Source organism: Nicotiana tomentosiformis, chromosome 10, assembly GCF_000390325.3.
Source record: "Nicotiana tomentosiformis chromosome 10, ASM39032v3, whole genome shotgun sequence".
Taxonomy (NCBI): Eukaryota; Viridiplantae; Streptophyta; class Magnoliopsida; order Solanales; family Solanaceae; genus Nicotiana; species Nicotiana tomentosiformis.
Genome location: NC_090821.1, coordinates 40,481,903 through 40,499,012, shown reverse-complemented (window position 1 = coordinate 40,499,012; position 17,110 = coordinate 40,481,903). Strand labels below are relative to the sequence as shown.

Below are 17,110 nucleotides of genomic sequence, written 5' to 3'. Positions count from 1 at the left end.
GGAGAAAATAGAGAAAGAAAAAGATATGCAGTTAGTAATATGCAGTTAGTTGCTCATCATATGAGCACGACAATTTCGTGAGAACATCAGATATTACACCTGAACAACGCGTTTCCTACGACCATCACAAAACCCCTAACCTCCAACCTCTTATTCCAAGGAGTTGTTTGGGTCACATAATTGCTGCAAGACATTATTATAATATACAAATTACTAACACTTGTATAATGATGATGTTGAGTTTGTTATACATAAAATAATGTAAAATTACTTGTTGTAAATGTTCTTTTGTCTTTACTTGTTATATGCATGTTATTACTAAGTTTTAGTCTTTAATATTCCATTCGCGAAAAATAATACATCAAGTTTCGCATAATAGCTTTTGTATGTTTCATCAATATAAACAGTAATAATAATCCAATATAATTTTATTAGTGGGGTTCAAAAAAAGTAATGTGTACGCAGACCTTACCTATACACTAGATTAAAGAGACTGTTTACGATAAACCCTCAGCTCCCTCACTCCAAAAATTTATCACCTTAGTCTTTGGATGACTCGAACTCACAACCGAAGGAGGAAACTCTAACTCTATTCACACTCTTGTCAATACCAAGTTAATTATTAATTAAGCCAATCAAAAAGTTATGTACTCTTTTATTTATTCAACCAAGCTAAACATGTAGTGCCCCAAAACTCCAACGTTTGTCTTTTCCTTTTCTCCTCTTTCCTTCCCATTTCAAGAATCCGATACCCCTCAACCTCTCTCCTGCCACCATTTCTCCTGCCACCATTTCTTTAATTCTTTGACAGCTCCCTTTCATTCCGATTTCAACAGAATTCGGGTTCACAAACTCGAATTCTCATTAAGGGCTTATTCATTTCAATGGCAGCTGCAGGGCCCACAGAATACCAGATGATAAATCAAAGAACATGGCCATACAAATCGGACAGTGGTCCTCGTTTCACCGCCTTTTCATTCATGTCTAAAACACCACCCGAAAATCATAATCCAAGAAAAACCAACCCCACAAACCATAATCTCCAATTCAATCCAATTTCATCATCAAATCAAGAATATTCCTCAAATAATTTCTCACATCTTCCTAACGACGTGTTATTGAAAATAGCTGCCACTTTCACTTTGCCAAATTTACGTGCTGCTTCACAGGTATGCAAGTCTTGGCGTGATGCACTTAGACCCTTAAGAGAAGCCATGTTGTTTCTCAAATATGGTAAGAATTTCAAGCATGGGCGTGGTGGGGTTGAGGTTAACTTGAATAAGGCACTCGACTCGTTCCTTAAAGGTGCGGCTCGTGGGTCCACTTTGGCTATGGTTGATGCTGGCTTGCTTTATTGGGAAATGGGGAGAAAGGAACAAGGGGTTGCTTTTTATAGAAAGGCTGCTGTACTTGGTGACCCTGCTGGTCAGTGTAACTTGGGCATTTCCCTCTTGCAAGGTAACTAACTTACATTTCATGCTTAATATGGAATATTAACTATCTTGCTATGTTTGAAAAAAAAAAGAGAGTGAAAAAAAAGGAACTATCTTGCTATGTGAAGGAGAGATCCAAGGGTATGGTCCTGTCGTCAGTGGTGGAGACAGAAATTCGAGCAAGGGGATTCAATGAAATGTTAAATTGTCACCTAAGAATTTACCCTTTTTGCACAGTGTAATTTTCCGTTGAAGGGATTCAATGGAACACCCTTTACCAAATGTAGCTATGCCCCTGCCTGTCATAATCACAAGAAATGTTTATAGTCGTGATAGATGTCATAGTTTATGATCGTAGTCGCCAAGGTTTGAGCTTTCTGTTAAAAGACAACTTCAAATTGGGAGGACGATCCTCTTGGTGAACTGACAGTACTTCAAACCGCCACAAGTATGAGCACATAGATTTTAGTAGGGTGCTTGGGAGAATAAGCCTGATGGACAAAAAAACATATAAATTAATAGTATTACATAGTTTACAAATTTGGCACCTTCTTGGTGCAATCAATGAAATGAATAGCTTACTTGTCCCGAAAAAAAAGAAAGAAAGAGAAAGATTGTAGATTTTTGTATCAAAATGAGCACAAGTTTTTTTGGCGTGTATGAAATTCAGCAGCCTTAATTGTATGAATAAATCACTAATAGCGGGCTTGGTTCACCAATCACAATGTTTAGTAACCAAAGATCCATGCTTTTGCTTCCTATGCTTTGTCTGTTTGTGATTCTCATTCAGCATTAAGAGTTAGTAATTTGTGCTTCAGATTTTACTTGATTTATATTTGCTTATTGATAGTTATTGGTATTGCTCTCTCTTGTTTTCGCTAGTGTACTTTCGTTCATTGATATGGACTTAGTATTTCTGTAAAATCTTGTTGTGATGCCCTCTCTAATCATTATCACCAATTGAGCGTGCTGTCCAAAATTGAGAAAGTTAGGTGTAGGAGGGTGAGGTAATTCCAGTTCATTTTTCTTCTTGCTCACTCGGTCTTTATTGAACTAGTGGTGCTTTAGTTGATTTAGGAAATGTGATATACATCCTTAAACATACCTGAGGTTGGCACTTTTCTCCCTTTAACTTTCTTTACAGCATCTTCTTCCTGCGGTCTCCCTGATATCCTTTCTGAAAAAGAAAAGCATTAAAATAAAATCAGAACTGTTTTGGGATCTCTTTTGGAGAAAGGTATCTCTTCCTATTACCCTTAAGCCAGTTCTTTCATACCAATTATGGAGTAAACGCCATCGCAGGCACTGCCGGTTTATAACCACAAGCCACCAGCTAACAAAAAACTTCTACTTTTGCCAAGCCCTCCAGCCATAATCCCATTGTTTTCACACCAATTTGTTGACAGCAAGATTGTGCAAAAGTGGCATGACTTGATGGTTTTGGCCTGAGAGTCATTGATAGCAGAGTTGTGCAAGAAAGTGTTACAATGCCAAGTTATTGGAGAAATCACAATAAGAGGGGTTGAGAGAGCTATATTACAGAAGATTTAGCTGCAAAATGCGTTGTAATGAAAGAAAGAATAATGTTTAAGGGGGAAGTAAGAAGTAGTACTAGAAGTTGGGAGAGGTTATGTGGAGCCCCTCCTACTATTTAATTGGTTGAAGTATCCCTTCCAACACCTGAAAACTGTGAAGTTTACCCTTTTGCTAGAGAACCATTAAATGCCAGGGCGGGGAAGTAGATTGTTGGAAGGCCTCTGCAGCACTTATTCCAGAGAAGTTGAAGGCAGCAAGTCAGCCACACATTTTACGATAATTTTTGTCCTTTTCTTTTATTATTCCTCTGGTGATTGTATCAGTGAACCACTCACTACCAGCAGTATTTGGTGGTTTACTGTTATGCATCAACTTATGGTGAATGCTACTTAATAGAATTAGAAGTCCACATACGCATGTGAAGTCATTTCATCGCTGAGAGCTCCCACCAGAACTTTGCGTTTGATTTGCAGTAGCATAGTTCTCTGTCAAGCTTACTGACCACAAATGGAAGCATTTGTTTTACAACTTTCAGATTTGACTTTCATTACTCTGGTTATTGTATCTCTATGTAGTAATGATCTCTTTATACTCTATGCAGCTAATCCACCAGACATTGAGGAGGCTATCAAATGGCTGTACAAAGCTTCTATTGCAGGATATGTTCGAGCTCAGTACAAGCTTGCCCTTTGTTTACATAAAGGTCGTGGCCCGAGTAGGGATCTTAAGGAAGCGGTATGAAAATTATACTTGTTTAACCATTAACTTCACAGAGCAGACTCAACTAGTTTGGATTGAGACCGGTTGTTTTTGTGACCATTTAATTTCACAGACAAAAATAAATAAGGGAGATCTTCCCTGTTTATGGGTTCGTCTATCTTGCCGTGCTTACTGAAAACACCATGTAGATGACTGAATTTTATCTTGCCATGCATGTAGGAAGAACATATACATAGGTCCAATATCACTTTGGGTCAATATTATTCAAGTTCAAGATCAAATCATACTCTGAGCTTCTGAAATTTCACAATTTGGAATTATGACAACATTGCCTGCCAAAAACAAAAAGAAGAGTTGTGAAAAGTTGTCCTGAATTTGTACTTAAAAATTCAAATTCACCATTATGGTCGAACAAAATGTTATTCGTCTTTTGGCTTTCTATAGGGATGACTGGGTTGTTCCTATGATAACTTTGCTTCTGAAAGTGTTTTCTCTTTTTGAAGTGCAGGCAAGGTGGTATCTGAAGGCAGCGGAAGGTGGATATGTCTGTGCCATGTATAACACTGCAATATGCTACTCAGTAGGAGAAGGTCTATCCCGGTCTCATAAATTAGCAAGGAAATGGATGAAGAGAGCAGCTGATCGAGGTCATAGCAAAGCCCAGTTTGAGCATGGACTTAGTCTATTTTCTGTAAGTAGAGCCTACATAAATCCTCCCACTGCACTACTCCAACCCTTCCCAACTTCTTTATGACTAGATTGTGAAAACCAATACTCCCTCTGTGCCATTTTATGTTACACTCTTTTATGTTCCAAAAATGATAACTTTCTGCATTTAGAAACAATTTAACTTTAGATCTCTCATTTTACCCTTACTGACATGATTTTATAGGCACAAAACTGCCATGGTATTTTTAAGGCCATAAGTTTCAAAAATCTTTTCTTCTTTCTTAAACTATATGCTCGGTCAAATACCTTTACTAAACAGAGGATGAATAGGTCCATGAAAAAAAAGTTGTCTGTATCGCCGAATAATTCATATAGGAAAAGTACCTGCAAACCTCTACCTTCCTCTTCTTTTTCCTTTTTTTTTTCTTTCCCTTTTATTTCTTTCGCTTGTCTATGAACTTATCATCACTCTGGTTGTTCCTTGAGCAGGAAGGTAACATGATGAAAGCTGTGGTGTATTTGGAACTTGCCACTCGTGCTGGTGAGACAGCAGCTGATCACGTCAAGTATGTTATACTTCAACAGATATCCACTTCTTCTCGTGACAGAGCCATGTTTTTTGCTGATAATTGGCATCCTTTGCCTTCTTCATCCTGTTGATTGATTTTCCCTGTTGTTTTCAGCTTAATGCTGCCTACGCATCGTTCTCTAGCATGCTACTTTTGAACCTTCTTCAATTACAAAGTGTAAATATACATAGTTTCTCTTACTGATGTGCATTCCCTAGTTCTGTAATGTTATAATAAGAGCTTGCGTCGAAATAGTTTTGCGCTTAAATGTTACCATTTCTTCTATGATAGCTTTAAGACTTTTCTCATTGATTTGTAACATTAACAGGTTTTGAAGTATATTACGTACTATTGATTATTTATGAACAAGGGCATGGAAATATATTGTTCCAAAAAATTATATAAATTTGAAAACGAACTCATTGATTCTTAGAAGCCTTGCTTCGCTCTGTTGTAGGAAAAACAACTGAATATTAATAGTAAAATATGTTCAGTGACAGATACACATCAAACGCATATAAGCAAAAGAATCAACCAAGGTGAAAAAAAAACTAGGGAATGCACTTGTACATTGACAAATAGTACCAAACAATGAGATAAGATTTGGTGGCACCAGAAGAACAAAGCAATTAGGTGCTCAAGGGCGTATCCCATGCAATTTGTATAAGGGCAAAGGTCCAAATATGCCCTTGTACTATACGAAATTGAGCACATTTGCTCTTCGTTAATACTTTAGTTCAAATATGCCCTTACCGTCACATAGTTGGTCCATATATGCCCTTAGAGTTACACAAATGGCCCATATATGCCCTTTTCGAAATGGAATTCACCCAAACTAATTAGATATTTCTTTAATTGTATTAAAGTGTATTACAAACACTATTTTCTTTTTATTAGTACTTTTTTTTCTTTACCTTTCTCTTTTCTTTCTTCTTTTTTCTTTTCTTCTCTTTTGTTTTTCCTTTTTCTTTCTTACTTATCCGATTTTCTCCATTAATGATGTCTTCTCCATTTTCATCACCAATTTCACTTGACAAAACTCATGAATTTCAATTACTAAGAAAATTCTCTCATAAGGTAATCAAGTTCCAATTTCACTGGCCCTCTAAATAAACGAAATTAAATTGTTCCAAAAATTATGGTTTAAACTTTAAAATAATAAAAACATCTCAACCTTTAACAATACTCAAAAGACCAAAATATTTAAATTGTTTTCAGAAAGATAATTTATTGATTAAAAGCCTAGAGTTCAAGTTGTAGTGTTATAAATTTGAGTTGTTAGTCTATTTTCAGCTGGACATTTTTTATTTTTTTTATTAACTATGTAGATTAGGGGCGTACATAGAACAGGTTGGTTCAATTTTTATCAAAATCAAACCAAACCAATTATATCGGTTTGGATTGTTCGGTTTTGTTGGATTTTCGGATTTTTTGTTACATAAATATTATTTCAATCTTACTTTGTTAAACTTTTTAAAAAATTGACAAACATATGATCTATAAAAATATTCTTATGGGAGAATTTTCTTAGTAATTGGAATGCATGAGTTTTGTTAAGTGAAATTGGTGATGAAAATGGAGAAGACATCATTAATGGAGAAAATCGGATAAGAGAGAAAGAAAAAGAAAAAAAAAAGAGAAGAAAAGAAAAAAAAAGAAAAAAAAAAAGAGAAAGGTAAAGAAAACAAATACTAATAAAAAGGAAATAGTGTTTGCAATACACTTTAATACAATTAACGAAAGAGTTAATTAGTTTGGGTGGATTCTGTTTCGAAAAGGGCATATATGGGTCAACTGTGTAACTCTAAGGGCATATATGGACCAATTATGTGACGGTAAGGGCATATTTGAGCTAAAGCATTAATGAAGGACAAATGTGCTCAATTTCGTATAGTATAAGGGCATATTTGTTCATTTTCCGTTTGTATAATGACAGAAATTTCTTGTGCTCAGCCATATAAAGTACTTATAAACTATAATAAGCTTTTCCCTCCCATCAAATGTTATATACAAACCTCTATAAACTAACATCCACAATGATTACTCTCCAAAAGTGGCGGGCCAAGATTTCATACAAAAACAATTGCTTTAACTAAAAGTGTTAACAATTTATATATCTAATTTTACATTTTTATTTAAACTTTAAAAATATTCTATTTAAACAATTTAGACTTTTATTAGACTCTTATAAATTTAACAAATAACAAAGTTGTTAATTTACAAAAATGATAGGACAACAAAAAAGTAAAGAGTTATAGCTTAAAATAAATTGGTACAAACTATAAGAGAAGATAACTTTAAAGTGAACTAAAAATTTATGTAACATAAAGAAACAATTTAGGATAAATAGTTTAATATGAACTAACAAATTATAAATAAAGATTTGCACGTGTATATTTTATCAAAAATAATGTAAGATTTTACTTTATAAAGTTTTTTGATCTTCTGAAGTTAAATAGATTGTAGATTAATTCTTATTGGATTTGAGTAAGATAAAATACAAAATAGAGATAAAAAATTGTAGAATCCACTAAGGGAATAAACTAGCTCTTCATTTAAAAAGAGAATTAACTACAATGCACGTGCACAAAGTTACAAAATTTGCCTACAACGGTTTCAAACTCTCAACCCTTCATTTAATTTTGAACCAGCTAAACCATCTCCCAACAAGTTCAGCTTGTGTCATGTTGGTTCAAAGAATAACTATATACTCATTTTACAGAATTTAACCTATATAAAATATCAAAATATTTTGATCAAGCGAATTCATTTGAACCTTTTGACCCTGCGTGGGTCCGCCCCTGCTCTCCAACATTCTCATATTGGTTGATCGCTTGGACAGCGTAGGATTGATCCTTGTGTTCCTCTCAACAGAGCAGGGACACCTTTAAACTCAAGGATCGTCCCTAAGTTCTTGATACACAAGAAATTCCTAAGTTTCTGAAATTTTATTAAACAAAATTATACAGTATATCACAGATCTTGGATACTCTTTACTCGGATTAAGGGAAGAAAGAAAGAACAACAGAAATAGAGTTAATTATTTCAGAACCAGATGGATGATTTTCCCAGGACGCAAAAGACTTTCCTTTCCCGTCCAAAACTAGAAAATTTACTGCTATTGATGCCACAAGTAAAAATATTAAGTTTTCATAAGAGAGACCAATATAAAGCTGACAACTGCTACATATAACAAGCCTAATCTAACATATCCTCAGCAAGTATACCAACAGTTAGGGCAAAAATTTCCTTACAACAAAGTAAAATTCTATGTCGCTAACAGAGATTCAAATTAAAATTGGCTAAATCTTGTCAAACAAAAAGGTATTGCCGTGGCGAATCCAGGATTTTGTGCAAGCGGGTTCAATTTTAGAAGTACATAACTTTAGTCGTAAAATAGTAATTGTCAAGTGGGTTCAAATAAAATATTTATACAAAAGTTATGCAGCTTTAATCGTAATTTATACATATACACAATATTATTTTTTAACGAAGCGGGTTCAGTTGAACCCGCTTTCCACCATGTCCGTCCGCCACTGATTGCCGTTCTATCTTAAATAGCTATGTAGTAAGATCCAGATTGTCCACAGACGCACGATCAGATTGAGACGAAACATGCTGTTCTGGAGTGGCATTAGGTGATGATGAGGCAAAATTGTGTGCACTAATGTTAGCAAACTGATAATATGTCATGGGAAAATAGGCATAGTTTCCATTAAACCGAATATTAGGAACCCAAGAAGCCGTGTACACATGAGGTCCCCGATCATTACTTGAATTCTTACTGTAAGCCATAGGGATAGGAGGAAATCCTGGAACTCTGTAACTGATTGGCATTGGTGAAATTGGAGTTTGTTGATTCAAATATTCTTTGCCTTTGCTGTTGTCTTTCGTTACTGGAATAACTACCGAACTGGCTTCTTCTGAGACAGGTTGGTTAGTAGGTGAAGATGAAGGACAAGACTCTTCAGCCAAATTAATGTCGAAGACACTGGACTTTTGGCGTTTGATCACTGCTCTTTTGTTATCTTTTTCAGCCACCAGTCTTTCAAAATATTTCTGGGCATGGCTAGCAACTTGTGTGTGTGTTCTACTTGGCACAAATTCTTTAGCAATTCCAGCCCAATTTCCTCTCCCAAGTTTCTCCAATCCAATCAAGAATGCCCTGTGTTCATCTTCACCCCATCTTGTTCCCTTATTACTATTATTATTGTTTCTTCTTCCCATATTGGCACTTCTTGATCTTGAACTAGAACTCTCAGAAGTAGTACTGATCACAACTCCAAATAGTTTAATGCTATTACTGCTGCTGCCAACTTTCTTGGTTCTTGAAATTTCCCCTCTTCTTTCGCTATGGATTTCTTTTGCCATTCTCATTACCTACTCTCTTTTTGCAAATTGCGCACAAGAGCATGTACTTAGAGATCCATTATCCAATTATTTATAAAAGGTAATGTGTTAACCGTGTCCTAACATATGACACGGTTAGGATTAGTGTACCACATTAGGAAACTAAGGATAGTTAAATTAATAGGCAACATATATATATATAAGGAAATAAAATTATTGAAATTAAAGTTGTAGTTCAAGAAACAAAGAGTAAAAATATAGTACTACGAGGAGAAGGTAATTAATAAAACTAATTAAAGAAGGGAGGGATACCGTTACCGGCTTTGGAAAGAATTGACCCACTTATTTTCCATATTTACTAAGTTGATCTCAAAATCCACAACGGTAAACGAAAATTTTTAAAAAGCCACCGACTTGAATTTAGGATCTGTTTGGGTTTTGTTTATAAAACTGATTTTAGTAATTGGGTTCCTTCAAACCATCTCAACAGTGAAGGAATACCACCTTCTTAAACTATAATTTTTTTTGTTCCTATCATTATCTCTAGCTAGTGAATTAGTTGCCATTACTGAGTAAATTTTGATCGAGGAGGATTTGGTTGGTTTGAGTTTCGAGTGCTAAAGAAACGGTGACTCGGGATGGATCAAGGAGTTTCTCTAGCGAATGCCTTTTACTGCTATAACAATCATTACAGATCCCCTCCTCCACTAAATGGCTTTTTGCTGCTATATATGCTAGTAATTGTGTCAATAATAGAAATAAGCTCTGGAATACGTCAGAAGATTTGGCTTTTGTGTATGGGGTTAGTTGGCTCGTTGGAGGGTACTTTAATAAACTTCTAAAAGCCAGGGATAAATTTGGGGGTAATAGCTTGAACACCAATAGAAGCAATAAATTCTCGAAATGCTTGAATAGTTGAAAATTAATGGACCTAGGTTTTAAAGACTCTAAGTATACTTGGTCTAATAAAAGATACTCCAATAAGCAAGACCTAATCCTAGAAAGACTTGATAGGTGCTTTGCAACAAATGATAGGATTGAGGAGTTCCCTGAATCAACTTACTCATCTTCCTAGGACCCACTCAGACTACTGTCCTCTTCTTTTAAGCCTAATCCATCAGAGTCACAACAGGGCCAACAAGCCTTTTAAGTTTGAGTTTATGTGGTGCAGCCACCCGACTTCCTCTCTCTTGTGGAGGGCAGTTTTGATGCCAATACTGATATCCTGAAAGCTATCTCTGTTTTTACCAATAGAGTGGCTGACTGGAATAAACATGTCTTTGGCAACATCTTTCATAGGAAAAAGGCATATCCTTGCTAGACTTTCTGGCATTCAGAAGTCCAATGCCTAACCCTTTATCACCTTCCTTCAGGAGCTTGAAGCCAAACTCCAGCATGATTTCTCTATCATTCTAAAGAGTGAAGAAGATTTCTGGAAACTTAAATCCAGAATAAATTGGTTAAGTGAGAGAGATGCTAACACTAAATTCTTTCATATATCCACACTTAACAGAAGAAGAAGGAACAGGATCATGTCCTTAAAGGATGAAGTGGGGAACAATATTCAGAATCCCAAGAACATTAAAGACACAATCCTTAACTACTTCACCAAGATCTATAACACTGAACACCATAGCTCAATGTTGAACAAGATCCACATTACTGATAGTGCTAATGTACTGAATACCAGGGAACATGATACCATTGACTCCTCCCTTAGGCTCTCTGAGATCAAGTGTGCATTGTTCTCCTTCAAGGCCATGAAGGCACCTGGGTCTGATGGCCTTCACCCCTTCTTCTATCAGAAGTAATGGCATATAGTTTCTGGCAGTGTAATCCAATTCTGCAATATTATCTTTTTCACTGGTATGGTCCCTCTTGAAGTAAACCAAACCAACCTCTGCCTCATTCCTAAATGCCCTAATACCACTACGCTGAAAAACTTCAAGCCAGTCGGTTTGTGCAACACACTGTATAAACTGATCATTAAGATCATTGTCAATATAATCAAACCTTTGCTTCAAAATATCATTGTCCCTACTCAAGCAAGCTTTCTAGCCAATAGAAGAGCTTCTGATAATGCCATTGTGGTCCAAGAGTAGATTACCCACTTCCAAAACATGAAAGGTAAGAATGCTAATATGATCCTAAAAGTGGACTTAGAGAAGACTTTTCATAGGATAAAATGGTATTTTATTAGGGAATCCCTTCTCTTCTTCAAGTTCCCCATTAAACTTACTACCCTAATCATGTCCTGTCTCACTACGAGCTCCATCTCCATCCTTGTTAATGGTACCAAGACTGATTGCTTCAAGCCGAGGCATCAGGCAGGTGCCCCCTATGTCTCCCTATATGTTTATCATATGCATGGAAAGGCTTTCCAGAGATATTGACAATGTTGTAACTGATAAGGATTGGTTCTCTATCAGTATCACTGGGGGATGGTGTCACGACCAAAACTGATGGGCCGCGACGGGCACCCGATACCTTACTCAACCGAATACCAGCGTAACGTATCTTTCTTATTACATCATCATATACACGTGACATACGGGCCTAATAAGCCAACATGATCATTTATGAACTCAAAACATAGGCCGACAAGGCCGTACAATCTTTCACGTACACAACATATGTCTACAAGCCTCTAAGAGTACATAAATATTATAAAGGTTGGGACAGAGCCCCGCCATACCAAACCATACACATCTAAATCATACTAACCAAACAAGCAACTCCAGAGAAAATGGAGTGCACCAATATCTTTTGCTGAGCTGATCGCCTACTTGGAGGACTCTCGACCTGTCTATCGAGACCTGCGGGCATGAAATGCAGCGTCCCCAGGCAAAAGGGACGTCAGTACAAATAATGTACCGAGTATGTAAGGAATGAAAATCAGTAAATAATAGACATAAGAGAAACATGGAGTAAAAAATTTGACATGTACGTCTGCATAGCTCTGTGAATCATTTCATCTTTATAATGTCATGCATATGCGTATAAATATCATACCATGCATAGGTATATATGTTCATAACATCATCAAGCCTCTGAGGGCATCCCATCATATCATTTCGGCCACTGTGGGCAATTCATCAACGTATACCAGCTGATCAGGTGGTGTTGCGTATATAATGCCATAACCTTTCCCCATATCCCATATACATATAATATACATATATACACGTATATAACGCCATCTGGTCATGGGTCAATGTATATATATAAATACATGAAATTCATAAGAAATACGTTAATAATATTTTTTCGGGATGTCATAAATATAATATGCCTTAAGAAATACGTTAATAAGATTTTCTCAGAATGTCATAAAAATAATATGCCTGTCGGATAAATTTTATCAAATACGTATTTTTCTGAGACCCATGAACGGAAGATATAATAATAATAATTCACATGGGGAATCAAGAATATAAACACCCTTAATATTTTTATGAATAGAGTCGTTTATGGAAACTGTATGTTTGCTCATTTCTTTCGGTATCATTTGGGTCATGCCAAAAAGAAAGAAGGGATAGCCTTAACATACCTGGAGTAGGCAAAAATTCATATGATATTCTTGAGAAAGATTGTACCGTGCTCTCTTAGAATTGTAAATCCCGTTGTTATTACGCAGTGTAACTTTGTATGCGAATTTTGCCCAAAATCCGTTACCTTGCCTAATTCTAATTCGCGTTGCTTTGTGAATTAGAAGTCTTAGAGATTTTCTTGGAATTTTAGAGCTTCCTCCTTAAGCTCTCTTAGCAAACTTATGTAATTCCTTCTTTGTTGAAAGTCTTTCTCAAGGGATTTAGAATTTACGTTAAGGAATGGAAAGCTTACTGAAAACTCTTCTTAAGAGATTGGAATTGACGTTACAAGAAATGAAAAGCTTGGCTGAAATTGTGCTTAAGAGACTAGAAAAATATTGTTTAATTATGAATATTATCTTTAATATTTGGGTGGGCCCCATATTCCAAGCTTGGTGTCACTTTTCTTGTTCAAAGTGTGACACCTTTCCACCTTATTTAATTAGTCATTAGGTAGATAAAGAATGCTAGCAATGTTGGGGAAGGGTAAGTCTTATCCCAAACTTATTAATTAATTACCTACTAATTTTAATTAACTAAATAATCTTTTATTACCAAATAATTAATTAATTACTTCAAATTACTTAAAATACTACTCACTTTTAATACACTCTATGTACCCTACTATCATGGTCATGTGGTACCTTGTATGGCACTAGTCCATAAATATCGAGTATTTTTAGCTCGGACCGTATTTTATCCCAAAATGTCAAACTTTGACGAAATTCATTTCCTTTGATTTGCTTACCCTCTCACCTTCACGAATTTACTTATCCCTTGTTTGAAATAGCATAATGCTTATAACCTCAAAATAATCTCATTCCCGAGTTTACGTTGGTTAACTTATGATAAAACTTCAACGTACGAAAATGCGGGACGTAACATCTCATTTCCGATCTTATATCGATTTACTTATGGCGTACTTCCACGTATGAAAACATGGGGTGTAACAGATGGCCTAAAATCTCCCACCTATTCTTTGCTGATAACCTCACTATGTTTGCCAGGGCCAATAGAAGAAACTGTGCGACAATCTTAGCCATCCTGGGTAATTTCAATACTGCATCTGGGCAAAAGGTCAACCTCCAGAAATCCAAAGTAATCTTTTCTTTTAATTGCCAGGCAGAGTGTGCTACATCTTGCAGTGCAATTTTAGGCATCAAAGGTGCTAAAGACTTTGGCAAATACCTTGGTTTTCCCATCTTCACGAGAAGGCCTACGAATAGTGACTTCCAATTCATCATAGATAACCTTAACAGTAGAATGACAGGGTGGAAAACCATGTTCCTTAACATGGCTGGTAGGACCACTCTGGCCAAGTCATGCCTTAGTAGCATCTCAAACCATCTAATGCAATACATCCAGTTACCCTCCTAAATTACCGACCAAGTTGACAAAATTTAAAGGAATTTTTTTTTGGGGTACAACTCCTATGAAAAGGAAGCTACGCATGGTCAAGTAGGTCACTGTCACCAAACCAAAGAACAGGGGAGGGCTGGGTCTCCAACAGTCTCACCTAAAGAACAAAATATACCACACCAGTCTTGCTTGGAGACTATACAATAATACTACCTCCATCTGGGTTAGGGTGCTCATGGGAAAGCACAGCAGTGGAGGATGGAACATGGTTAAGGCTAAGACTAGAACTTGGAAAAATGTTCAAGAAAGCTGAAAAATATGTACAAGTTGCGCTAGTTTGGTGGTTCACAAAAGGGATAGGGTTAGATTTCTTACTGACTCATGGCTTCCCAAGATGCAACCTCTGGATAAAATCCTTAACGGCTCATGGCACCACAGTGACATGAACACCAGGATTAATGAAGTGTTCTCTAATGGGGTTTGGGATTTCAGCTACATTCCCTACCCAATCCCCCATGACATCAACTTGATAATACAAAACACGTTCATTCTCACCTACACCATTGTTGAGGATAAACTAATCTGAAATCTTAATCCAAATGGCATGTTTAGTACCAAATCAGTCTACTCCTTCCTTGATGCACTAATGAACAATGACAGTTCTAATGGAGACCACTTCAGCTGGATTTGGAAGCTAAAGACCCCAAATAAGATCAAGTTCTTCATATGACTCATGCAGCAAAACAAGCTACCTACAAGGAACCACTTACACAACATTTGCCTGAGAATTAACACTGACTGCTACTTCTGTGATTACGTAATAGAAGACATAAGCCACATCTTCTGTGAATTCCCCAATGTCAAAGAATTCTGGCAGCAATTGCTGCACAACTGCACCCAAAAGCCTAACCTTAGTGTAAATCCCTTCTCTATGCCAAATTGGGAAGACACATAACATAGGCTAAGAAATATGGATTACAATGCTTGCATAAAATGAAAACAAGTACTGCCCTTCTGCTCCTAGGCCATCTGGCTCACTAGGAACTCTAATGTATTTGAAAAGAGGAAAAATCACATTAATGGGCGCCAAACAATAGCAAATGATGTTGAATACCATCATGTAGCAGTCACTTCAAGGCATGTTAGAGCAACAACCACCTTATACTTAAAGTAGCAGCCACCTGATAAAGGCTATTATAAGATGAACACTGATAGGGTTGCATGCCTTAACACTGGGAAATTGGGTATACAGGGGGTTTTCAGAAACAACAGGGGAGACGGGGTCTTAGGATTCATGAGGGGGCTACCAAACACTGATAGTGTTAGGGCAGAACTCCAAGCCTTATGGTTGGGGCTAAAAATAGCCATAGATCAAGGCTTGTCACCTATTGTGATTGACACTAATTCTGAAACGGTGTTGGAAATGTTAAAGAATGGCAACTTAACTCACAACCCTATAATTTCTGGATGCAGGTATATGATAGAGCAGTTGGGGAACCCAGCCATAGGCCATAGCTACAGGGAGCAGAATCAAGTGGCAGACCTCCTCGCAAAGGAAGGAGCTAGGAAGGAAGCTTTTGACAAGACCCAAATTTTGGCAGTTCCTCCGGTGTTTGCAAATAAAGTAGTGTGAGCAGACATCCTAGGAACTGTATTTGAAAGGAAAATCAATGTTTGTAATAGGGTCACATTGGTAGACATTATTGACAATCAACAGGGGACGTCATCCTCCCCTTATATTCAATCTATTTTAATGTTTTCTTTTCTTTTAAAAAATAAATAAATAAAGATATGAATGTATAATTGTACGGAATAATTAAGATTGTCTTAAAAGAATAGCAAACTAAACCGATAAAAACTATATGTACAAAAGTTGTTACACAAAGTTTAACCATACATGATATTAGTGATATTTTGAACCTAAAAAAGTAGTATCAAATTTTTTGAATAAGCGTAGACCACACAGTCCGGTCAACCAGGGAATGGATGCATCTCTCTGCATCTTTCATATCCTGGGATGGAAGGTCAAAGATGTTTATCAATTTCTAGTAATTATGATCTTCCTCCTGAATTTGACATTATGGTACCGGTATAGATCGGAATTTCTTTATGATCTTAATATGATCGATAATAAAAAAATATTTTTTGGGTTATGAAAAGAATTCTTTAATTTACAATTTTATCTATTCTATATCTTGGGTCGATTCAAAGTCATAATTGCTCAAATAAATAACTAAAAAGTTAGACAAATAGGAGAAAGAAAAATAGAAGAGAAATAAAATTTATAGAAATATCATAAAATCTACTTATCTCTAAGGTTCAACAATTATTTGACTGTTGGTGGGTCTTTTTGTATGTGTCGTCGAAAGATGATTCAATGGTTAATTTTGGTAGATAAGGATTCCGTTAAAACCAAGACAATAACAATTTTGTTCGTAATTATAACTTCATGTTGGACGGGAAAAAAATTATAACTTCATATTGTGCTATTTTGATTCCAAGTTCATTATTGTACTATATATTTCAGGTTGTATAACTTTTTTTAATGAGATAATTAAAGGGCAGTCGGTATACAAAACATCTCGTATTCATGTATGATCCAGAAAATGGCCGCACCCCAAGAAGGTGTGACGTAGACAGCTTACCATGATGTAAGGATCAATAACTGATTTCACGGCCATGGACGATCCAAGTGTATCACTATGGGTGCAACCACCAACTTTAGTCGAAACTCAAATAACTATGTAGAAATTCCTTACAGATTTAACATAAAGAATACATGAGCACCCATCGAGAAAAACGAGCGCTGGGTGCTTTGGTCCTGCAGGCACTTCTATTTTTCGAGGGCAAGGGTTTGATTCCAATTGTGGGCAACATCACTTGT

General features: G+C 36.2%; 3 protein-coding genes across 3 annotated transcripts; 2 read left to right on the top strand and 1 right to left on the bottom strand.

Moving 5' to 3' along the window:
• The first annotated feature begins 267 nt into the window (after nt 1-267).
• Nucleotides 268-5,179, top strand: LOC104094469 (F-box protein At1g70590-like). The gene is made up of 5 exons (XM_009600404.4): nt 268-300; nt 616-1,458; nt 3,571-3,704; nt 4,198-4,380; nt 4,848-5,179. The coding sequence occupies exons 2-5, from the start codon at nt 885-887 to the stop codon at nt 5,016-5,018; spliced, it is 1,062 nt and encodes a 353-aa protein (XP_009598699.1). The 5' UTR covers nt 268-300; nt 616-884; the 3' UTR covers nt 5,019-5,179.
• Nucleotides 5,180-8,488: 3,309 nt separating this feature from the next.
• LOC138900050 (probable transcription factor At5g61620) lies at nt 8,489-9,298 on the bottom strand. The gene has a single exon (XM_070186754.1). It carries the CDS (start codon nt 9,296-9,298, stop codon nt 8,489-8,491), a length of 810 nt encoding a protein of 269 aa, XP_070042855.1.
• Nucleotides 9,299-15,427: 6,129 nt separating this feature from the next.
• Nucleotides 15,428-15,859, top strand: LOC138900049 (uncharacterized). Its single transcript, XM_070186753.1, has one exon. The coding sequence runs from the start codon at nt 15,428-15,430 to the stop codon at nt 15,857-15,859; it is 432 nt and encodes a 143-aa protein (XP_070042854.1).
• Nucleotides 15,860-17,110: the final 1,251 nt, after the last annotated feature.